General features: G+C 36.9%; 1 protein-coding gene across 2 annotated transcripts in view; it reads left to right on the top strand.

Moving 5' to 3' along the window:
- UGCG (UDP-glucose ceramide glucosyltransferase) overlaps positions 1–21,012 on the top strand; it is a 48,501-nt gene that overhangs the window by 2,615 nt on the left and 24,874 nt on the right. Inside the window, exons 1-2 of one of the 2 annotated variants that reach the window (XM_083351237.1) lie at positions 9,679–9,896; positions 12,064–12,205. In XM_083351237.1, coding sequence (XP_083207363.1) covers positions 9,886–9,896; positions 12,064–12,205 — 153 coding nt within the window. In that variant the 5' untranslated portion in view covers positions 9,679–9,885. Of the gene's footprint in view, positions 1–9,678; positions 9,897–12,063; positions 12,206–21,012 lie in introns of those variants that run through there. The other variant, XM_083351236.1, reaches the window with a different exon arrangement.

The raw sequence follows: 21,012 nt of genomic DNA, 5'->3' as shown, positions 1-21,012 counted from the left end.
ATATGAAAAGAAAGAGGATTAGTTTAAAAAGATCTAACATCATTAATCATATTTAGAAGATGATTACATAAATAGCAATTTTAATATTGATGTGGAAAATTAAATTATTTGTTGTATTGGTGGCTGTATTGTTTGTCCTCCTTCAAGCACAATGTGATGTTTGAGATTTCCACAAATGCTGTGTCTTTGTCTGTAGCAACTTAGCACAAGGAAGCAGGTAGTATTAGCATGATAGGAGGAACCATTTCTGCAATGCAGAAAATTAAGAACATTAAATCTGTATATGGCTGAATTTTAATTGGAATTCTATAACATGGAGATTATTATAGGATTTATTAGTTAAAACAGTGGTGCAATCACTTTGACTAGATTTGTTTTAAGTCTGTGAGGAAGAAATTTATATACAGTATTTCAGGAGACAATACATATTGTAATACCTACAGAGCAGAGCAAAAAATGTAACTAGTATATAGCACAGATAGCTTTAGTATACTATGTAGCATAGTAACCTCTACATCTCTCCCTTAACAGCTAGAGGCTTTATTTACTGTGTAAAGAATAAGATTTATCATTTTTATATAGGCCAGTTGGCTGAAATAAGTATATATTGCATAAAGAATTAAGATGTTGGTTTTTAAAACATGCTTTGAAAACATTTTTACAAATTTATAGTCTTAGGAAATAGTATTTTGAGTTAAAAGAGAGATACACACTTGCATAATTTATCTGCTCCTGTATTTCATAACTGTCAGCCATTTGAAGTCTTTTGATTTTATAAAAAGAAAAGTAATGCATGGAACAGATTGATTTCTCTTTAGATAGAATAATATATTGCAAGCTGCTTAGTTCTAGCCTTTCAACCCAATTTAACCATCACTATCATCTGTTTTAAAATCCAGACATAGCGTATCTAGTTTGAAATAAATATACAGTTCTTCTCTACTGGGAAGTAATGTAATAAAAATATTTGTATTGGCTTAGTTGAAGGACACGATTAAAAGAAATCTGTGGTAAGGCAAGATAGTTGCAAAGGTATATTTAGTGTTAGGGCATTTATTCACACACCCTGAGTCAAAGTGGCTACACTCCTACATCCATTACGTGTACACCCCATCTTTGCATGCATACTGATTAGCAAAGCCCGGTGCATTTGGAGGGCAGAGAGCAACAGAGATCACAGTACACACCTTCCTCAGTAGATTATCATTGATCCCCAAGCTGATTTAACTGATGTGTGGATGATTGCAAGAAGAGGATTTTCTTTTGGTATTCCTGTAGCCTGTTTAAAATAAAAAGCAGGTGTCACACTGGAGCAGCTTGAGGGTGAATGAATGGTCTTGTTTAATTTTTAGCATTCGGGCTCTGTTTCTATTCAGTAGTCCCTGAACAGCTCCCGCACAATAGGGGAGATGTATAGATCTCTGTACCTTTTCCGTTATGTGAAGCAAAACAGCCAAAGGTACTTTCTTTGAAAAGAAGATAGCTTGGGAAAAGAGTGTTCCCCAATAGTGTTCTGTTTAAGGTTTTATTTATATAGCAATATTCAAGAGAAGTGTAGGGCAGTTGCTGTTGATAAAATGGAGATTTGTAAAAGCAACCGTTTGTGTATTTCTTACATAATTTATTTCTTCCATCTTTCTTTAGTCTCCTATAAAGTAGTGAATGACAAAACAGTTCTGGACTACAATTTCATGAAAATATTGCTGAGGATGCCTTGGTTACAAAGCCAGGCTTCCTCGCAAGGAGAGGGAGTGGGCCTCCATCTGACCCATGCACTTTGCCCTTCTGCACCCACCACGAGCAACCTGGCCAAGGAGAGTGAGCACAGCAGCAGCAGCAGCAGCAGCCTCGAGGAGGAGTTAAGCGCAGCTGGGCGCCCCCTCGGGGAAGTGCAGCTGGGCTACGCAGGACTGTGGGGTCCCGGTAACGTGGGAGCTCAAGGGCCGGGCTGGGCGCTTGACCTCTGCTGCCCAGGGCTCCAGGCAGTCCATGTCACTGTCCAGGGCCCCCCCTGCATGGCCTGAGAGGGACGGTGAGGCTCCTACAGTGGACCATGCCCTGGCGCTTGCCCCGGTCCCACCCCCCTCTGCTGGAGACCCTCGGATCTGCCCCAGGCCCACACAGGTGCCCCTGACGCGAGTGACGTTGAGCTGGCCACACCCACCTTGCCACACCCACCCAGTGGTCCAAGCCCACCCAGTGGGCCATGTCCCCTGCTCCCCCACCCCCCCGAGGGTACCACAATGCTGATGCTGCCCTGGTACTTTGCGATAAATAAGTGTCTTTTGGGTTGTAGTTTGGGCACTCAGTCTCTAAAAGATTCGCCATCACTGATCTGTAGCTTCTCCAGTGATATTCCAGCGATCACTTTGATTCTAACTATTGTTTTTCCTATCTTCTGCTTCCCTTAACCTTACCATTCATAGGGGTTTTCTTTCAGTCCATCATTTGTTTGTATCACGTGGTCAAATATGTGAGTTTCTGTTTGTTGATCATAACTTCAAGATAGCAGTCATACATTATTTCAACCAGAAATATAGATTGGTTCTTCTTGCAGCCCAAGTTACACTTAGCAAACACTTTCAAATCCATCATTATCACTTGCAGATGTCTTTATTTCCTGTTATTTTTTATTCTCCAATTTTTCACAGCTGTATGCTATACTGAAAAAGCAATTGGTTTAACTATTCTGACCTTATCATAGAAATATCCTCATTCTTCATGAATTTGTCTGTGTTTATAATTGCCACTTTCCTTAGGTGTGCCCTACCTTCACTTATTTGCCATCAACTGTATGGTCATTAACATGCTGGTTGACATAATATGTGCTTTTTTAATACTATCATTAACCAAGATTTTTTAGCTTCCTTTTTATTTAAATAATTTATATTTTACAAGTTTTCTTTATTTTTAGTTAATAAACGAACATCTTCATATATGACAGTGTTTTAGTCTCATTTTAATTCTAGATGTGCCCTTTTCTTGTACTACTATTGTTATATTTCCTCTCTAAGTTTAAATAGATATGGGAAAAATATTCTGAAGCACTCTTTTCAATTCTGAGTTATTGTATTTTTCTGATCTTGAAGTAGTGTAAGGGTCTGACAAGTATTGTAAAGGTTGATCAGAAGAATAATCAGGTATTTTGGCACAGCTATTACCCTTAATATACTTCACTTTCAGATAAACAAAAGCTTTGCTGCAAACATTAAAACAAAGATAAACTTCCTTTTTAAATTTCTGTTCTCTCCATAATCTATTGATCTGACCTCGTGTCCCTTTTTCTAAACTTGCCTGTTTTTCTGGCATTTTCTTTCCTCCTATATGGCTTTATTCTTTGTAAGATCTTAAAGTTACACATTGTTTGCATGATAATGCAGTGGTTCAACAATTTGCTTATTTTCTTGCCTCCCCCCTCCTTTTTCTCTAGGTATTACCGCCTTGTTCCATGTATATTTCTTATTAGATAAACCCACATGTTCCTAGTGAATGAGTTTATGGGGTTTTATAACAAAAATAAACATTAACTATGTCAGTCCAAACATCATCAATAAAAGAGTAAAAAAATATTTCTAATATTTGATTATATGGGGCTGTTAGCACAAAGAAACTCTTTTCTTCCAGTTTTAAATAGTTCAGGTGAATAGTTCATGTATGCTGGATATTTCCATAGTTCATAACTGGTTTATTGCCTCCTACATCTCTTCCTAGTGGAGTTGGTTCCTGAATATAGCCTCTCTATAAATGTATCTATCATTCTACGTTCTTGTTTGTAAAGAGTTTAAGTATTATACTTCCATGTATTTTTAATCTTATTTAATATAACCCTATTAGAGCTTTTCTATGATTACTCCTGACTAATTTTGCCCCAGCTATATACACTTTCTTGTGATTTCTTTACAAAAATCTCATTTCTTTTTTATTCGTTTCCCCTCCCCCCCTTTATATGTTGATGTTCCTGATTGAACTATTTTTCACTGTTCTTTATTGCCTGATGTTGGAAGTTGGACGGTTAGGCAGTATAAAGGCTGCCTAACTGAAATCACTCAAGGGTAACATACATTGGCTTAAAAAAATCATTAAACAAAAGTAAACAATACAAGCTGTATATACATTACTGTATATATCCATACATCTTATATCAAACTCTGGGCAGCTTCAAAAGAACAATTAAAAATTTTGATAAGAAAACATAATACATAAAACATATTAAACCATAAAAGACATGAAGACAGAGCTAAATGTCTAGCATACAGTTCCTCAAAATCCTCTCTCTCCCCTCACCCTATCCGAGCATTTTTTTTTTGGGGGGGGAAACCCAGGTTTTCATTTATTTTCAGAAGGCTAGATGGTTAGAGGCCTGCTGAACTTCAGGGAGAGGTTGCTGCAGAAAAAAGTATGCTTCCTTGCCCCCATAAGATGCCAGTGTATAAGAGAAGGAACTAGGAGTGTGCCCACCCTATCTGGGTGGATGAGTAGATACCCCCAGGGCAGGGGAGGCAACGTTGGCTCTTTTATGACTCATGGACTTCAACTCCCAGAATTCCTGACCCAGTTGGCTCAGGAACTCTGGGAGTTGAAGTCCACGAGTCATAAAAGAGCCAATGTTGCCTACCTCTGCCCTAGGGAGAGGTAGGTGGTCCTGTGTAGATAACCTGGCCAATGATCACTGATATGTTTCACAACTTTCAATTGAAAGTCCCCTGACTGATGGGATTTCATTTCTTCATTTTCTATCACTATGCAGACAATTTGATTTTATTGTTATCCATGCAGGGATGCCATTATGCAGACTCTAAAATTATGTTGCTTGAAGCTGATGTTCTATTAATCTGCTAGGGTGTTGTTTTGTTCTAGTTTTTGTATAATTCCAGTTTCTTTTATTTCTTCAACTTTTTAATCCTGTTACTACTGTTTCACTACAACTTTTGTAGGTGCCTCATTTAGCACTTTTGCAGTTTGTCATAATTCCTTAACATTTTCTTCTTTATGTATGCAATAGATCTATCTATAGTATACACTGGTGTTACACAAATATTGCACAAGCATATGAATGGATCTACTACAAACACAGAAGATCTATAGAGGCACTAATGCTAATAAATACAGTCCTATTTGGTTAAAGAGGGACGCGGTGGCTCAGTGGGTTAGGACGCTGAGCTTGTTGATCAGAAGGTCGGCAGTTTGGCGGGTCGAATCCCGAGTGCCGCGTAACAGAGTGAGCGCCTGTTACTCGTCCCAGCTTCTGCCCACCTAGCAGTTCGAAAGCACGTAAAAATGCAAGTAGAAAAATAGGGACCACTATGGTGGGAAGGTAACAGCATTCCGTGCGCCTTTGGCGTCTAGTCATGCCGGCCACATGACCACGGAGACGTCCTCGGACAAGCGCTGGCTCTTCGGCTATGAAACGGAGATGAGCACTGGCCCCTAGAGTCGGAAACGACTAGCACGCATGTGCGGGGGAACCTTTACCTTTATTTGGTTAAAGCTAAGCACATAATTAACAACATTCTTTTTGAGTATATTACTATTCTATTCCCATCAGCTTGTCCACTGTTTTAATGTAGTTTATTCTGATTCCTCAAAGTGATTTTAATATTTCAGTTTCAGTTCACAGTTGCAGTTCCTACAAATAAATTCGAGCCATTTCACCTGGTCCTAAAAAAGATTTTTCTTCAGGTGACCAAATATTCAGTCTCCAAGTTCTTGATCCTTTTGTTGTTGAAATTGTAAGGAGCTTGAAATAGAGTCTTCTTAACAAAGCCCTATTTACAGCAGGTCTATATAGGAGTTTATATGGAACTATAAGCTGATGGGAATTACTGTACCTCCCCTTCAGTTTCTGCAACCCAATCAGAAGATGTGTTAAATTCAGCTTAGATAGTCGGTAGCTCTTTTATCTCCATTTCTGTCTCTTATTTATTCAAGATTAGAAAAGATTTCTGATCTCTATGTCGTCTGATTTTTTAATAATTGTAAGAAAACTAATTGGAAACTTGCAACACATCACGATAAAAGGAATGGCACTATTTTTACTGCCATCCCTTTCTAACTCACTAGTTTTATACTACAGTATTCTAAGAAAATTGTACCCTTTTATCTTCATCTCTTAGACTTAGTAGGGGAAGAAAAGTGGGAATGCAGATAATGGATGACTCATTTAGCTAACTGGACATATGATATCTGGCATCCCAATGTTAGTCTTGATAATCGGTTTATACATATATACATACATGCATACATATATTCATACATATTCATGCACTCTCCCACTTTTTATTATTTTTACAAATAACTCAAGGTGGTGAACATATCCAACATACTGTCTTCTTCCTATTTTCCTCACAATAACAACCCTGTGAGGTGAGTTGGGACAAGAATGAGTGACTGGCCCAAAGTCACCCAGCTGGATTTCATGCCTAAGGCAGGACTAGAATTCACAGTCTCCTGGTTTCTAACCTGGTGTCTTAAATCACTAAACCAAATTGGCTGTATGGTAAAAATGTGAAAACCCTAATGCCTAGACACAATATTTCCTCCTTAATCAATACATACATATTTAGTATAAGAATATGTATCCAGGTAGTCCTTGACTTATGACCAGAATTGAGCTCAATTGTTGAGCTCAGTTGTTAAGTGAGATTTGCCCCATTTTACAACCTTTTTACCATAGTGGTTAAGCAAAGTACTGTAGTTTTTAAGTGAATCGTGCAGTTATTAAACCAATTTGGCTTTCCCCATTGAGTTTGCTTTTTGGGAAAGGTTACAAATGGTGATCATTTGACCCTGGGACAATGCAACTGTCCCAAATGCAGGCCAGTTGACAAGCGTCAAAGTTCTGATCACGAGACCATGGGGGTGCTGTAACAGTCATAAGTGTGTAAACCAGTCACGTTACTTTTTTCAGTGCTGTTGTAACATCAAACGGTCATTAATCAAATGTTTGTAAAATGAGGACTATCTGTATATAAATGATTAGGAAAATTAGTAGTCCATGTCTACCTTCTATACCTAGAGCCTGTTGGAAGAGTAAGTTCATAATTGCTAAGTGAAATACAAGCCAGGTGGAAGTTCCCCATGCCCCAGGTATTAATATATGGAGAACACCATTGGGAATGCACGTCCCTGGACTCCTGTTCATTTTCTAATTGGGGGGAAGAGGAGATTCTCACTAGCCCTTAAGATGGTTGTACAGGGCAGATTATTTCTGTCTGGGAGAAACAATCAAATGAGGATATAGCTGCCAAATTTTATAGGGCTTTGAAGATTAAAGCCAGCACTTCAAATTGGGCTTCAAAGCCTATATCCAATGCAATCTCCTTATGTCAATTCTTCCATAAGCTTGTAAGCTGCCCTGAGTCTTCGGAGAAGGGCGGGATATAAATGGAATTTAAATAAATAAATAATAAAATAAATATATGTCTTAGAGTTAGAAGTCAAAAATTGCCAATCAAGGGTTGTTTTTTTTGCAAGCAGGCTGATGCTTGGCATTTCTGGGATAGATACTTCCTAGAGCAAAACTGCAGATAATGGAATATTGTACATCTGATTGGATGTTCCACTGAAAGTTGCTTGTAGTGGAAACTATGTTTCTATCTAGTAGTAGATAATATATACTGCTGAAAAAAAATAAAGGAAACACTTAGACAACACAATTTATTTAATAGTAGGATGTCTTATCTTGTGTTCCCTTTATTTTTTTGAGCAGTATACTGTATTTAATTGGTTAAGGTATGGTTTCTATTTTTAGTAAGAGGTAGTGATTTTGTAAAATACATAGTTCCAGGATTGATGTATTTTCCGCTATGTATTCTAAATGGTATGTGATATACGGTAAATATATATAAATGTGTCTGTGTGTTTGTGTGTACGTGTATAGCATATGTATATGTATGTGCATGAATGTGTACATGTGTGTATATGTATAAACACACACACATAAATATAAATATAAAATTTTCCTTAAAATGCGACTCTCGGGTATATTCATGACAAAACTGGAAACACTGAGGCTAAAAATTTTATTAAAACTTAGCTTTCATCACCACCTGCTGACGTCGTCAGAGTGTAAGCCAGGATTGAGAGGCACATTCTTATAGTCTCTCTGAAGCCAACAGTTTAGCTAATGAGCGCGTTACGGGTCTATTCGGCCCCTGTCCTCCCGCAATCAATTGCATTGATTCTATTTCCGTTGGGCTAGTTGACGTCTGTTTAAGTTTTGGTGCTCTGCCTCTCTCCACACCGAGAGCGTTCGTCTTGCCGCACGCGATCATCTCGCTGCCTGAATGACTCTCCTGCATGCATTGCTGCCGTCTCGGCTGGTCGCTCCTCCATCGTGCTGGCATTGCTGTCCACGTTGGTGAGATGCCCTTTCCTGATGTCCATGGGTCCGGTCTGCCTCCTCCTCATCTCCTGCTGCGCTGATGTATCGGCTAGTGAGAGGTTACTATCCTCTGCCCCCCTGCTCGCGCCGGGGGGGGGAAGTGATCCTTGGTTTATCCATTCAGTCTTCCTGCATGATAATTCATGTCGGCGCAGCATCTTGTAAGCTGGCAATAGCTCAATATGCCAGTTAACAGAATGTTGATTGGATAACTAAGCCTCTCTTAACAGGCGGCTGCCCTTAGTTGTGTCATGAGCAATGACTCTGGCCTCTGTAAAATTGAAAGTATGGTTGTGCTCGATCGTGTGAGCCCAAACCTGAGATCGTTTTTCTTTGCGCTTGATGGCCAGTTCGTGCTCATGGAGCCTTGTCTGGAGGCCACGAAACTTTACTAAAGCGATACAGGTACATAGCTACGTATATGGCTAGGGGCATAGTTAATAGATAAAAGATATAGATATATTCTCTTTGTGGTACATGGAATGAAATAAAGCTAGCTTGCCTGGCAATCTTTCCTGTAACATGTATGCTAAGAGACAGTCAAACCATGGCTGTCCAAAAATCCTTTTGCAGTTCCTAAACTCTATACGTGCTTTGTAGCTCCTAGTATGGTTTTTGAAAAGTTAAATGAAACAGTGCTTGCTTTCTGCAGTTACTTGGACTTGAAGGTGTAGCTGAGGGTAAGGCATTAAAGAGAGAGTAGTAAATGGACAGGCCTGTAAAGCTTTCAGAGAAAAAGCTTGCTGGGGAAAAAAACCCAAAGAGAAGACAAATGCTGTTGACTAAGACAGCGGCCTCCAACCTTTTGGGCACCAAGGACTGGTTCCGTGCAGAAAGTTTTTTCTGTGGAAGGAGGGGGCATGGTTTTGCATGCTGCCTACATCCTGTGGACGGGGCTTCGCTTATTTGTGCATGCCGCAGACTGGTGCCAGTCCACAGACCGGGGTTGGGGACCCTTGGACTAAGAGTATGTGTAGTATAAAACAGCACAGGCCTACCAGCAAGGAGGCCATTGATAGCCTGCTGGCCCAGATACCCTGCTCTAGCCCTTTGCCTCTTGGCCTGCTCTTCTCCCTGGGAGCGTGGCTGAGATTTGGGCCTATTATCTGCCACCTACTTGTCCATCAGCTTGAGGACCTCAGCGAAAGAGGCAATGGGTTGGATTTGGCCCTGCGGCTGCAATTTGCTGATCCCTGGTATAAATCATAAATCTGGCCAGCTACCTAAGGTTGGTAAAGTGGAGAAAAGAGAAGCAGATTCAGCAAAAAGGCACGAATGCTCCATGGTTGTAAGAAAAACAACAACAACCAGCTTAGAAAAAAAATCAGTCTATGCTGTAGTGTTTACCCCCAGTAAATTAATGTATCTTCCCCAAGCACTAATCTGTCCTTCTTCAAGTATTTATTAATAGGATCTAGATGAAGCTCGCATTGAATTGTAGGTCACAGTACTGTAGGATTCAGATTGTTCTGAAGAATTGACAAACTTCCTTTCACCACTGAATGAACTATCTGTGAGTAAGAATATTCAGTCACTAATGAAACCTGTTGATTCCTACCCAAAGGAATCAATATCTATAAATGCCTTCAAACAGAAGTATTTTGTGTTTTCTTACTCTCCTCTAAAGAAGATGGAGTAGCTTATCTGATTTGGGTTCAATATCTGTGGCTAAAACTGATAAAAGCCTGTTATTTTTTTCTCTTTTTGTACCATTACATTTCAATGCGCATATATTTAATATTCAAAGAGAGAGTAGCTTTCAAATAGCCTAAAATGGGCAGCTGCTTAAGTTGCTATAGCAGGTAAGATAAAGAGCAAATGGGAAAACATAGAAAATAAAGGTCTATAGCCTGACGTTAAACCTACAGTTGTAGATGTTTCCAGGTTCAGTCCTGGGCATCTACAAATAGAGCTACAAAATAATAATTATTATTATAGATTACAGTGAGCTAGATAGACCTACGAGTGTAACACAGGGCAGTTTAGTATGTTTTGAAAGATCTTGGTATATCTTCATTAAAAATGGAATTTGGTTTCATGCATAGGAGAAATTGCTTTTCACCATTCTACATTAAGTGGAAAACTAAAACCATCAGATGGAATAAGTGTACAAAATAGCTTGCTTGTGGCAAAAGAGTTAAGAAATATAATTATGGAGCCCTGACAAATGAGAATCGCTGAGAGAACAGGATTCAGGTTTAGAGAAAATAAATCTTGAGTTAAGTATGGGCTATCTGCTAGGTATGTGGGAAAGTGCTTTTTTCTAACCGACTTGCAAGTTGTAAGGAAGAAATGTTGTCATCACCGCAGGGTAGCAGACTACATTTAATTAGTTGAAAGGAAAAGTATTCTGCTGATGCTCGGGGAGATAGTATAAGTTATCAGAGGTTACCAGTTCCCATATGGTGGAGTCTGATTTGTATATATTATGAGTATATTATTAGCAATGCTAATAAAGAACTCATAATCTGTTCATATTAAAAATGAAGTTTTTAATTTTGAAATTGTTTTTTTTGCAATGTTCTACACTTTTTGGAGCTAAACCACTATTCTATCAATGACTTATGATTACTGTTGCAATGAAATAGTTGTTCATATTGCATATTTTGTTTCTTTGTTGTTGTTGACATTTTTGATGAAGTAATACGGAATTCATTTTTGAAGCATAGATATTTTTTTGGAAATGATTTTTTTCTAAGCATCTGGTAAACATACATTTAGTTATATAAAAAAAGAAATCTCCAGACTGTGAAAAAGAGGGTAGGGCAGGGTTTAATGATTAACGTGAATTGAGTACATTTGCCAGTAGAATATCCTCCACTACTGTTTGGATTTATTTTGAGTGAAATCTCTGTGACAATGAGGGATTTTTCTCAGGATTGATGGAGTGAATGAAGGAGTTAATTTCTATCTTTTTGTCTATTTGAACCATGTTATTTTCTGAGACAGAAGATTAGAAGTGTTGGCATTTAGAAGTGTCTCTCAAACATAGACTGCTAGAATAAAATAAAAATATTTGACCTATTCACCCATTTTCCCCTTTCATCTTCAGGACATTAGTGCAATCAGGAATATGGAATGGAGGTAAAAGTATCAATGTTTTGACTTATAGCCATGGTGGCAAACCTATGGCACGCGTGCCACAGGTGGCATACAGAGCCCTCTCTGTGGGCACATGCGCCATCATCCCAGTCCTAGGCCTTCAAGTTGGGTTTTATAAACCCTTTTTGCTTTAGGCCTCCGCCACCATGTGCAAAAAAAAAGTTTAAATCAATTTCAACTTCTTGCGGGGGGGGGGAAAGATCTCGCAAAGTTGGAATTGATTGATTGAACTTTTTAGTCCCACCTAGTCTGCCGTTACCACCGCAGCCACACCCATCCAATGGGCCACGCCCATCCAATGGGCCACACCCACCCGGCACCCGATGATACATAAGTGGGTTTTGGATTGCAGTTTGGGCACTCGGTCTCTAAAAGGTTCACCATCACTGACTTACAGCATTATTACATATTTTTTGCATGAGGTTTCCTTTAACATTTTCTTATTTAGAGCAGAATTGTAAAAAGTTGCTACTGCAATGAAACTGTGACAAGGCAAACACGAATATTTGCATACGAGTGTTTAAAGTTTAATTATCATTTTATTCTTGCATTTCTTAAATGGCACTTTTTTCTTTTAGGCACCTACACCTCAACAAGAAAGCAACAGATAAACAACCATATAGCAAGCTTCCAGGCGTTTCACTTTTGAAGCCTTTAAAGGGTGTTGATCCTAATCTTATTAACAACTTGGAAACCTTCTTTGAATTGGATTATCCCAAAGTATGTATCAAAGCATTTTTTAATGAACAAAAGATATAGCATTCTGTGTTTTTGTTATCTTGATCAATCAAATATTTTAATGCTTGATAGGGAGGCAGTTTGATGCATCAGGCTACAAACTGGAGACATGAGTTCTAGTTCCTCCTTAGGCACAAAGCCAGCTGAGCAATCTTGGGCCAATCCTCCCTTTCTCCCTCTCAGTCCTAGGAAGAAGGGAATTGCAAACCATTTGTGAAAAACTTTGCAAAGAAAATTGGAGGGGGACTTGGCCAGTCAGTCCACCAGGGATAAACACCAACTGGAAGGCACCAAAAACAAAATGGAATAACTACAGAAGGGTATAATTTAACAATATCTTCAGGGCTACAGATTCGCCAGTAGATTGGATTTCCGAGATGAATGTTCATTTATTTATCGGCTTCTTGAATAATTAACATCACATCATATTTAATATATACAAGGATACAAGGTATTTCTAATTTTGAAATAATTGGTAACGTTAAGTACTCTGCACTCATAAAGCCGTAAATTAAGTCAATTATGCTCATAAATAAAAGGGCCCCGGTGGCACAGTAGATAAAGTGTGGTATTGCAGCCAAAGTGCCTACAGCTGTAGTTTGATCCTGATAGGGCTGAAAAGTTGTCTCAGCCTTCCATTCTTCTGGTAAAATAAGGATTGTTGAGAGCAATATGCTGACATTGTAAACCACCCAAAGAATGCTGTGAAGCACGATGGGGTGATATATAAATCTAAACGCTATTTGATATTGATATTGCTATAAATTCCCTGCGGGTGCCAGTTTTCAGAATAATTCAGAGGACAAAGGAAGGAGCAAATCCATTTGTCAGAATTATTATTAGATTTGTAAACCTTTCTCTATCTCTCAAGGTAGCAAAAGTATATAGTACTCCTCCATCTTATTTTTCCTCAAAGCAACAACTCTGTGAAGTGGGTTGGGCTGACAAAGAATGACTGGCCCAAAGTCTTACAGCTGTCTTTCATGACCAATCGAGGACTAGAACTCACAGTTTCTTATACCAAACTGGCTCTCAGTATTTTTTTTCTCCTTTTTTTCTTTTTATTGTAATGTTATAATCCTTGATACACAGTTGATTCATAATCATTTCAAATTATAAGCATTCTAATATTTAGAAAACTTCAAAATTAGGAAAGTAAAATTTCTACTATTTGAGGACCATTTGTATTATGTATTACACATGTATAGAATAAAATATTTTCTCTCTTCATCCCAGGAGGTAAAAACAATAGTTTATCATTGTCTCTAAATAAAACATCATCTCTTTTCTCTCCATAGCTCATCTGTTAGTTAAGGAAGAGAAAATCAAAATGCTATGTTAACCAATCTTTATCAGCAAAACTCCAGTAAAGGCAACTAGATATGACTATTGTCTTCATAATCTTGTCTTCTTCTCATAGTTCATTTCTTAGATAAGGAAAACAAAGTCCAAGGGATCTGTCAATCAGTCTTTATCTGTAAAAATCCATAATTAATGTTCTTTAAGATAGTTAATTTTACACTGCATCTTTGAAAAAAATAGAATTTAAGAATTTTTTGTTTATGTGGATATACATATTTTTATAAAGTTGGTACCTTTAGAGAACTGAACCGTACGTCGTATATATTTTTTGGCATGTTCATTTTTTATTATCATTTTTATGCTGTGCAAGTAATGTATGAATAGTAATACGTTAAAATCTTGCTTAATTATGGAATCTTTCACTGCTGTGGGAAGAAGATAAATACAATTCAGAAGCTAAGCTGTATTCTGAATCTTACAAAAGAGCCTTTTAAAAAATACAAATGGAATTTCACTGTGGTTAATTCTGGGTTATTCCTTGTGTCTTTTCAGCTATTTTTTTTCTGTATGTGTGTGTGTGTGTGTGTGTTGGATACAACTTTGTCTTTTGTTCCATATAAAAAGAGATAATGCTTCCTCCTGATTTCTGCAGGATAATGAAAAAGAGTACGATGATTATATTTGAAAAAGTAGAGTTGGAATATTATCAAGTAAGCATGTTTCTGTTTCCTGGATTTCAATTCTACAATTTATATAATGCCATAAGTCAGGAACCCATTTTTTTTTGGTTGAATTTCAGTTGTTTGTGCCAGAGCCCTTGTGTCATTGATTAATCTAGCAGGGAAGGAATAGTTTGCTAAGTTCAGAAGGTTGTGTGGCATTCTTGAGATATTGAGGAGACTCGACAAAAGTGTGCTTGAAACAAGAGGCAAGTGTTGTGTTTTCCCAAATGATTTTGAGAAAAGGGGGTATTCTTCTAGATGTACACTGAAGTGGGCGTGAGGAAAGACCGGTGATTACAGGCTTTGCTCTCATTTGATGAGCCATTTTCAGGAAGTGGTGCATGGAATGATTGCTAATACCACTGAGGGATTGTCTTATTTTATTTGTACGTCCTCTGCTCTCAAAGGATCTGAGTGGCTGACAATCAAAAACAAGTCCTAAAATGCAACCCTGAAAAATAATAAATAATAAATAAATAAACCCAAATGCAATGTAAACTGAATTAATGGCAATATCCAAACTATCAACAATAGACAAAGTTATGCACCTGCTACTTTCAGACACAGTAAGCCCTCCTCCTCTGCTACATGGAAGGGACAAATTTTAGCTGCTTTCTGGAAAGCCAGGAGTGAAGGAACAGACTGGATATGGGAATGGAATTTCAAAACATGGGGACAGTAGTCAAGAATGTCCACTTTCAGAACCCCACCAAGATTCTTTTTTTATTATTAAAGAGTTTTGAAGTTTTACAATACATTTTAAACATAAACATAACATACATTATCCAGTACATTTAAAACATAGCCCCAATTCCACTCCCTCCCCCTCCCCCCCGACTTCCCAGAGCTGAATACAGGGTATTGCCTTTAACAAACTTAAACTAAAATATGCTAAATAACTATAATTAAACTTTAAATCCTATCGCACTTTAACTCCTTTAAACATAACTAAATAATAACACATCTTATAATTCTAATAATTATACTAATACTCATTCATATGCTAAATGAAACTTTTTAGTCCCATATTTATTCTGTATATAATCGATCCCATCTTCTCCACTCCAATATATATCTCTGTTGCGATTGTTCTTTCAAATATGCTGAAATTTTTGCCATTTCTGCCAAGTTTGAAACTTTCAAAGTCCATTCTTCTATAGTAGGCAGTTTCTCCTTCTTCAAATATTGCGATACCAAAAGTCTTGCTGCCGTTATTAAATGCAACATCAATTTAGTCTCTGTCACAGTACAATCTGTAATAATACCCAACAAAAATAACTGGAGAAAACCTTATCTTTTTCTTAAATATCTTCTGCATATTCCACCAAATTTTAATCCAAAAAGCTTTAACCTTTTTACAAGTCCACCATATATGATAATACGTTGCATCATCACAACCACACCTCCAACATTTAGGCTGATAATTTGGATACATGCTAATTTTTTAAGATCTAAATGCCATCTATAAAACATTTTATAAAAGTTCTTAAGTTTTGTGTCTGTGTAAATTTTACATTTCTGACCCAGATTTTTTCCCAAGTATCCATCGTAATTGGCTCTTGAATATTCTGGGCCCATTTTATCATACAATCTTTAACAAGTTCGGTTTCAGAATTATTTCTATCAATGCATTATATATCCTTTTTATATGCGCTTGACTTTGATCTCTAATTTGTTTTACCAAATTTACATCTGATATCGAGATGCCAATTTTATGATCTTCTTTCCATCTAGCTTGTATCTGCCCATACTGAAACCAAGTTTGTACTATTTTTTCCTCTTTTAAAATATTAAATGGCTTTAATTGCCATACATTCCTTTCCAGTCTAAGGATTTCTTTATATGTAGTCACATCATGTTTAAATCCCACATTTATATTTTCTATCGCATATTTAGGTATTGCCCAAGTTGGTATTTTATAACTTAACTTATATCGATATTTTTTCCAAACTCGCAACAGGGCATACCTTAATATATGTGTCTTAAAAATATTATCCACCCTTTTTATCATACAATAAATAAGCATGCCAGCCATATAACAAATCACACCCCTCAATATTCAATAATCTCCCTTCTGTTAAATTAAACCAATTACTAATTGATGATAAAGCCGCAGCCTCATAATATAATTTAAAATTGGGCACTTTAAGACCACATCTTTCACGTATATCTTGCATTATCTTAAGTTTAACTCTCGGTCTTTTCCCTGCCCAGATAAATTTATTTATTTATTTATTTATTTATTTTAATTCCATTTATATCCCGCCCTTCTCCGAAGACTCAGGGCGGCTTACAAGCTTAGCAGTAGCCTTCATTCTATGCCTGCTTATTAGGGCTTTCACACACACACCCCAAGCGGCATTATTACAAAGTCAGCTTAATTGCCCCCAACAATCTGGGTCCTCATTTTACCTACCTGGGAAGGATGGAAGGCTGAGTCAACCTTGAGCCTGGTGGGATGCGAACCTGCACTAATTGCAGGCAGCTGGTGTTACTTAAGGAGGCATTAGCCCACTGCTCCACCAAGGCTCTTTATTGATACCTCTATGCCATTCCTCCAAATTTGAGTCTTTTTTAAGTATAGGAATAATTTGAAACAAAAATAAAAATTTTGGCAAAACATTCATTTTCACTGCTGCAATTCTTCCCAATAAAGACAATTGTAATTTTCTCCACCTATCTAATTCTTTTTTGTATTTTTAACCATAACAATTCATAATTATTTTTATACAATTTCACATTTGAAGCTGAAAGATATACCCCCAAATATTTAATCTTTTTAACTATTTCAAATCCAGTTAATTCTCCTAAAACTTCCTTTTGTTCTGTAGTCATATTTTTAGACAATATTTTAGTTTTTTTGCCTATTCACCTTAAATCCAGAAACTTGACAAGAACCCCACCAAGATTCTTATGTAGGTGAGACCCAGAGGCAGTGGACCCAAGGCAATCCTATAGAGTTCTATAGAGCAGAGGTCCCCAACCTTTTGGACACCAGGGACCGGTTCCGTGGAGAGAAGTTTTTCCGCGGACCAGAGGGGGCATGGTTTTGTGTGCTGTCTGCATCCTGTGGATGGGGCTTTCCTTGTTTGTGTGGGCTGGTTGCTAGCATGCCGTGGCCCAGCACTGGTTCACGGACTGGGGGGTGGGGACCCCTGCTACAGAGAATACAGTCTGGAGCCATGTAGAGCTTTAAATATGACAATCAGCTCTTTGAGAGTGGGAGGGATGCAGGGAGTGAGGGAGGAAGGGAGAAAGGAAGATGTGCATATGTGTAGAAATAAAAATAAATATTGGTATCCAAAAGAACTGATATCAAGGTTGTTGTTTTTTTGCCTAGCAGATGCAATCAGGGCAGTGGAAGTCAAGGCTTGGAAATGGTAATGGATGGGATAAGGATGAACAAATATGAGATTTAATTAAAATAAAATGATAGGTGATTACTCAATTGGCTGACTGATATTCAAGTTTCTGGGAAATTTTAAACTTTCTCTTAATATCATGGTCTTCATTTGGGGAGATTTTTTTTATCATATTGTAAATTCAGATTCTGAAACTACTATGGCTCAAATCTTTTATTACTTTCAACTGATATTTCAGCTGCAACCACATCAACATGAAGATTGCTGGTGTGTCACACTTTGGAAGTCTTTAAGAATGTAATAAATGAGATTGACTTTTAAAGGCTATTTGGAAATTGCAATTGGTTCAAAATAAAGTACAAGACTATTATTGGAATTTCATCTTCCTATCATAATTACCTTGATTCCTAGCCTAATTTCCAGGCTCATTTCACAAGGTTGTGTTTAATATTTAAAACTGTACAGTAAATGGCTTAAGCCAAAGCTGTCTGAACATATGTCTGTACATATATCTCTGGAATCTTATTCATCTCTGAATCTTAAGTCTTTTTGGAAACATTTCTCCATATGTGGCAAGCAAAAGTGAAGTAAAAAGAGAAAGTCTTATCAGAGTTTGCAATTATTTCCAAAGCTGCTGGATGTTTTTATACTTATTTTTAGCATGTGATAAAATATATTGGTTACATTAGTTTGATCTTATCTTCATGGTGAAGCTGTTAGAATCTCATGATATTGTAGCAGTATAAAGCTTAATCTGTCTTGTGTTAGTAGCCATCTGTATGATATGGGAAAAAAGTGTGCATAGTTTAAACAATTTGATTCTAAGCTACCTTGTAAGTGTTTTTAAAGCACATAAATATTTTGATTGGATAGCAAGCAGGATTAAAGAAAATCATACCGCTCAACCTTCCAGTTTTTCTACTTAACAATGTTGAGACTATGAAGTATTTAGTAATGATTAACTTAGAAGTTCATTTTCCTCTTGCTTGGTATTTTATTTTAACTGAATGTAACTACACAAGTTTTAAATTATGTTTTTCAATAATGTAGCACAATAAATTGAATGATACTTTAAGGCAGGGGTCCCCAATTCCCAGTCTACGGACTGGCAACAGTCTCTGGTATGCCAGAAACTGGGTCATGCAAAAGAAGTGAAGCCCCATCCCCCTCTGGTCCACGAAAAAATCTCTCTCCACGGAACCAGTCCCTGGTGCCCAAAATGTTGGGGCCGCTGCTTTAAGGCATTATTTTCGATACTTTTTTCCGTTGAGCAGATGATTCATACTGTATATGAAATTAAGTTAAAATATTACTCAGTAGTGGAATCTTTCCTGTTATGGGAAGATTAATAATCAAAAGCTAAGTTGTATAGAAGCTTATAAAAGAGCCTCTTAGCACATCAAATGGAATTTTATTGTGGTTAAATCTGGTTATATACCTTTCAACTTTACATATATGTGTCTCTGATGTAACTTTGTATTCTACTCTCTGTGAAAAAGAAGTAATGTTTTCTCTGTTCTCCAGCATGATGGAAAAACCCTGAATGGGTTAACTCTTTTTTTAAAAAAACCAAATTTTATTGGTTTTTCAGTTACAATCTGCATATTTAGAAAGCATCATGATGACTGGGTAATCAAAGATTCAGTAACAGAGTTTTCAGTACATAATTCAGATTACATTATCAAAACATCCTTCTCAATTTCCCTTAACATTTCATACAACCAGTTTAAACTAATAAATTTCTAGAAATAGCATGGTCAGTTGAAAAATTTGTCAATTCAATTTCATTGAGATATATCTATGTCCTGTTATTAAAGTTTACCTAATTTTAATTTTAATTATATTATTCAAATTTAGCCTTTAACATCCTAAAATAATATTCACAACCCAAATTTCCCTTATTTCATTACAGCAAAAACTATAGCATCTAACACGTACAAAGTGGCTGAGTAGCTATGTTCTACCTAATAAACATTGTCTGTTTCACATCCTAATACATCACATGTTACTGACAGGACCACAGCCTATGTTTATCAATCTACAATTATTTATACACAACCAGATTCTGTTTTAAATTTTAGCTAATTCTTAATTCTTAAATAGAATAATCAAATGTCTTTTAACATCAAACGTGGGATCTATAAACCAAATTTCCATTACATCAGTGCACAAATTATAATGTCCAAAATAAGCCTAATAGATACATAAACACATTCTAGTTCTATCTCATAAACCTTTTCTATTTTAGATCCTGATAGGTCACTGATTACTAAAAGGATAACCTTTAATGGTTCTCTAAGAACTCACTTTTTAAATCTAACACTGGCTTTTTCTCTCTTTTTTTGCCAATCAGGTTTTCAGACCAAGGCCTTTGAATTGCCAGATAGGTCTCCCTTCTCTCCAATACATATTATTTGAATCAAAGGAGGCCATCTAGCCATCAGTGGTCCACAAAACCCAAACCATTTGTAATCATTATGTTGTTGCCCTGTTAGTTCTAGTCTCTGTATTTGCTCTAAAAACTTTATCTTCAGTTCAGTCTGGATTCCTCTTCAGTCTGGGTTCATCTGCTTTAAATAGAGAGTCTTATCCAATTTTGTAATTAATGCTTGGCTATCCAGGCTTTCAGGAAACTGTCTTTGTTGATCTTCCACGTCCTCTGTGTTAACATCACTATCTTGCACATTAGGTTTTCCCATAGTATGTTGTTGGTCCTTAAGGTTATTTGCCATAGTGATAGTTCCTTGTACTTTTAAAGTTGTTGGTTCTTTGGATAGTTGTTGCTTATATTCCTCTGTCTCAATAGTAATATCTTCCAATTTTGTTATATTCTGAAGTGTAAATTCTTTAGTTGCAGTCTGGGTTTCAATTTGTGACTTAAGGTTGGCAGGTAAATTATTAAATCTGGAGATAGACATTTCAGTGACTCTCTAGATTGTTTCAAGTATAAGGTTATAGTCAAGCGAGGTTTGTGGCTGATCCTTCTCCATTTTGTAATAATTATAAATAGTCCTTGGTGGAGGCTATTTTTCAAACAAAAATCAGTAAGAGTCCACCTCCACAAGTCTGAGCCAAATTCATCTCCAGCTGTTTCAGGTTTTTATCTTAATGCCAAGGTCAGTCCAAAATGTAAGCAAGCTTATTTACCAATAGTATTCACTAGATATCCCCAGAGTACTTCAAAACCTTTTCAGACAGTATCTGTTTATTTATTTCTTTTTTTTGTCCCCCTTTTTAGATTAATAAATAGAATAGTCCATTTCTGTAAATATAGGAACTTTGGACCAAAAGTAGAAAGGCAGCAAATCCAATAAATCAGTATAATTTAATACAAGGCTTTTTCTTTTTTCTCCCAATGTAGACAAAGGCCGCTCTTAAGGAGGATGGGGAAAAGAAATCCCTT

The sequence above is a fragment of the Vipera ursinii genome (assembly GCF_947247035.1).
Source record: "Vipera ursinii genome assembly, chromosome: 2".
Taxonomy (NCBI): Eukaryota; Metazoa; Chordata; class Lepidosauria; order Squamata; family Viperidae; genus Vipera; species Vipera ursinii.
This window is presented reverse-complemented; position numbering and strand designations above follow the sequence as displayed.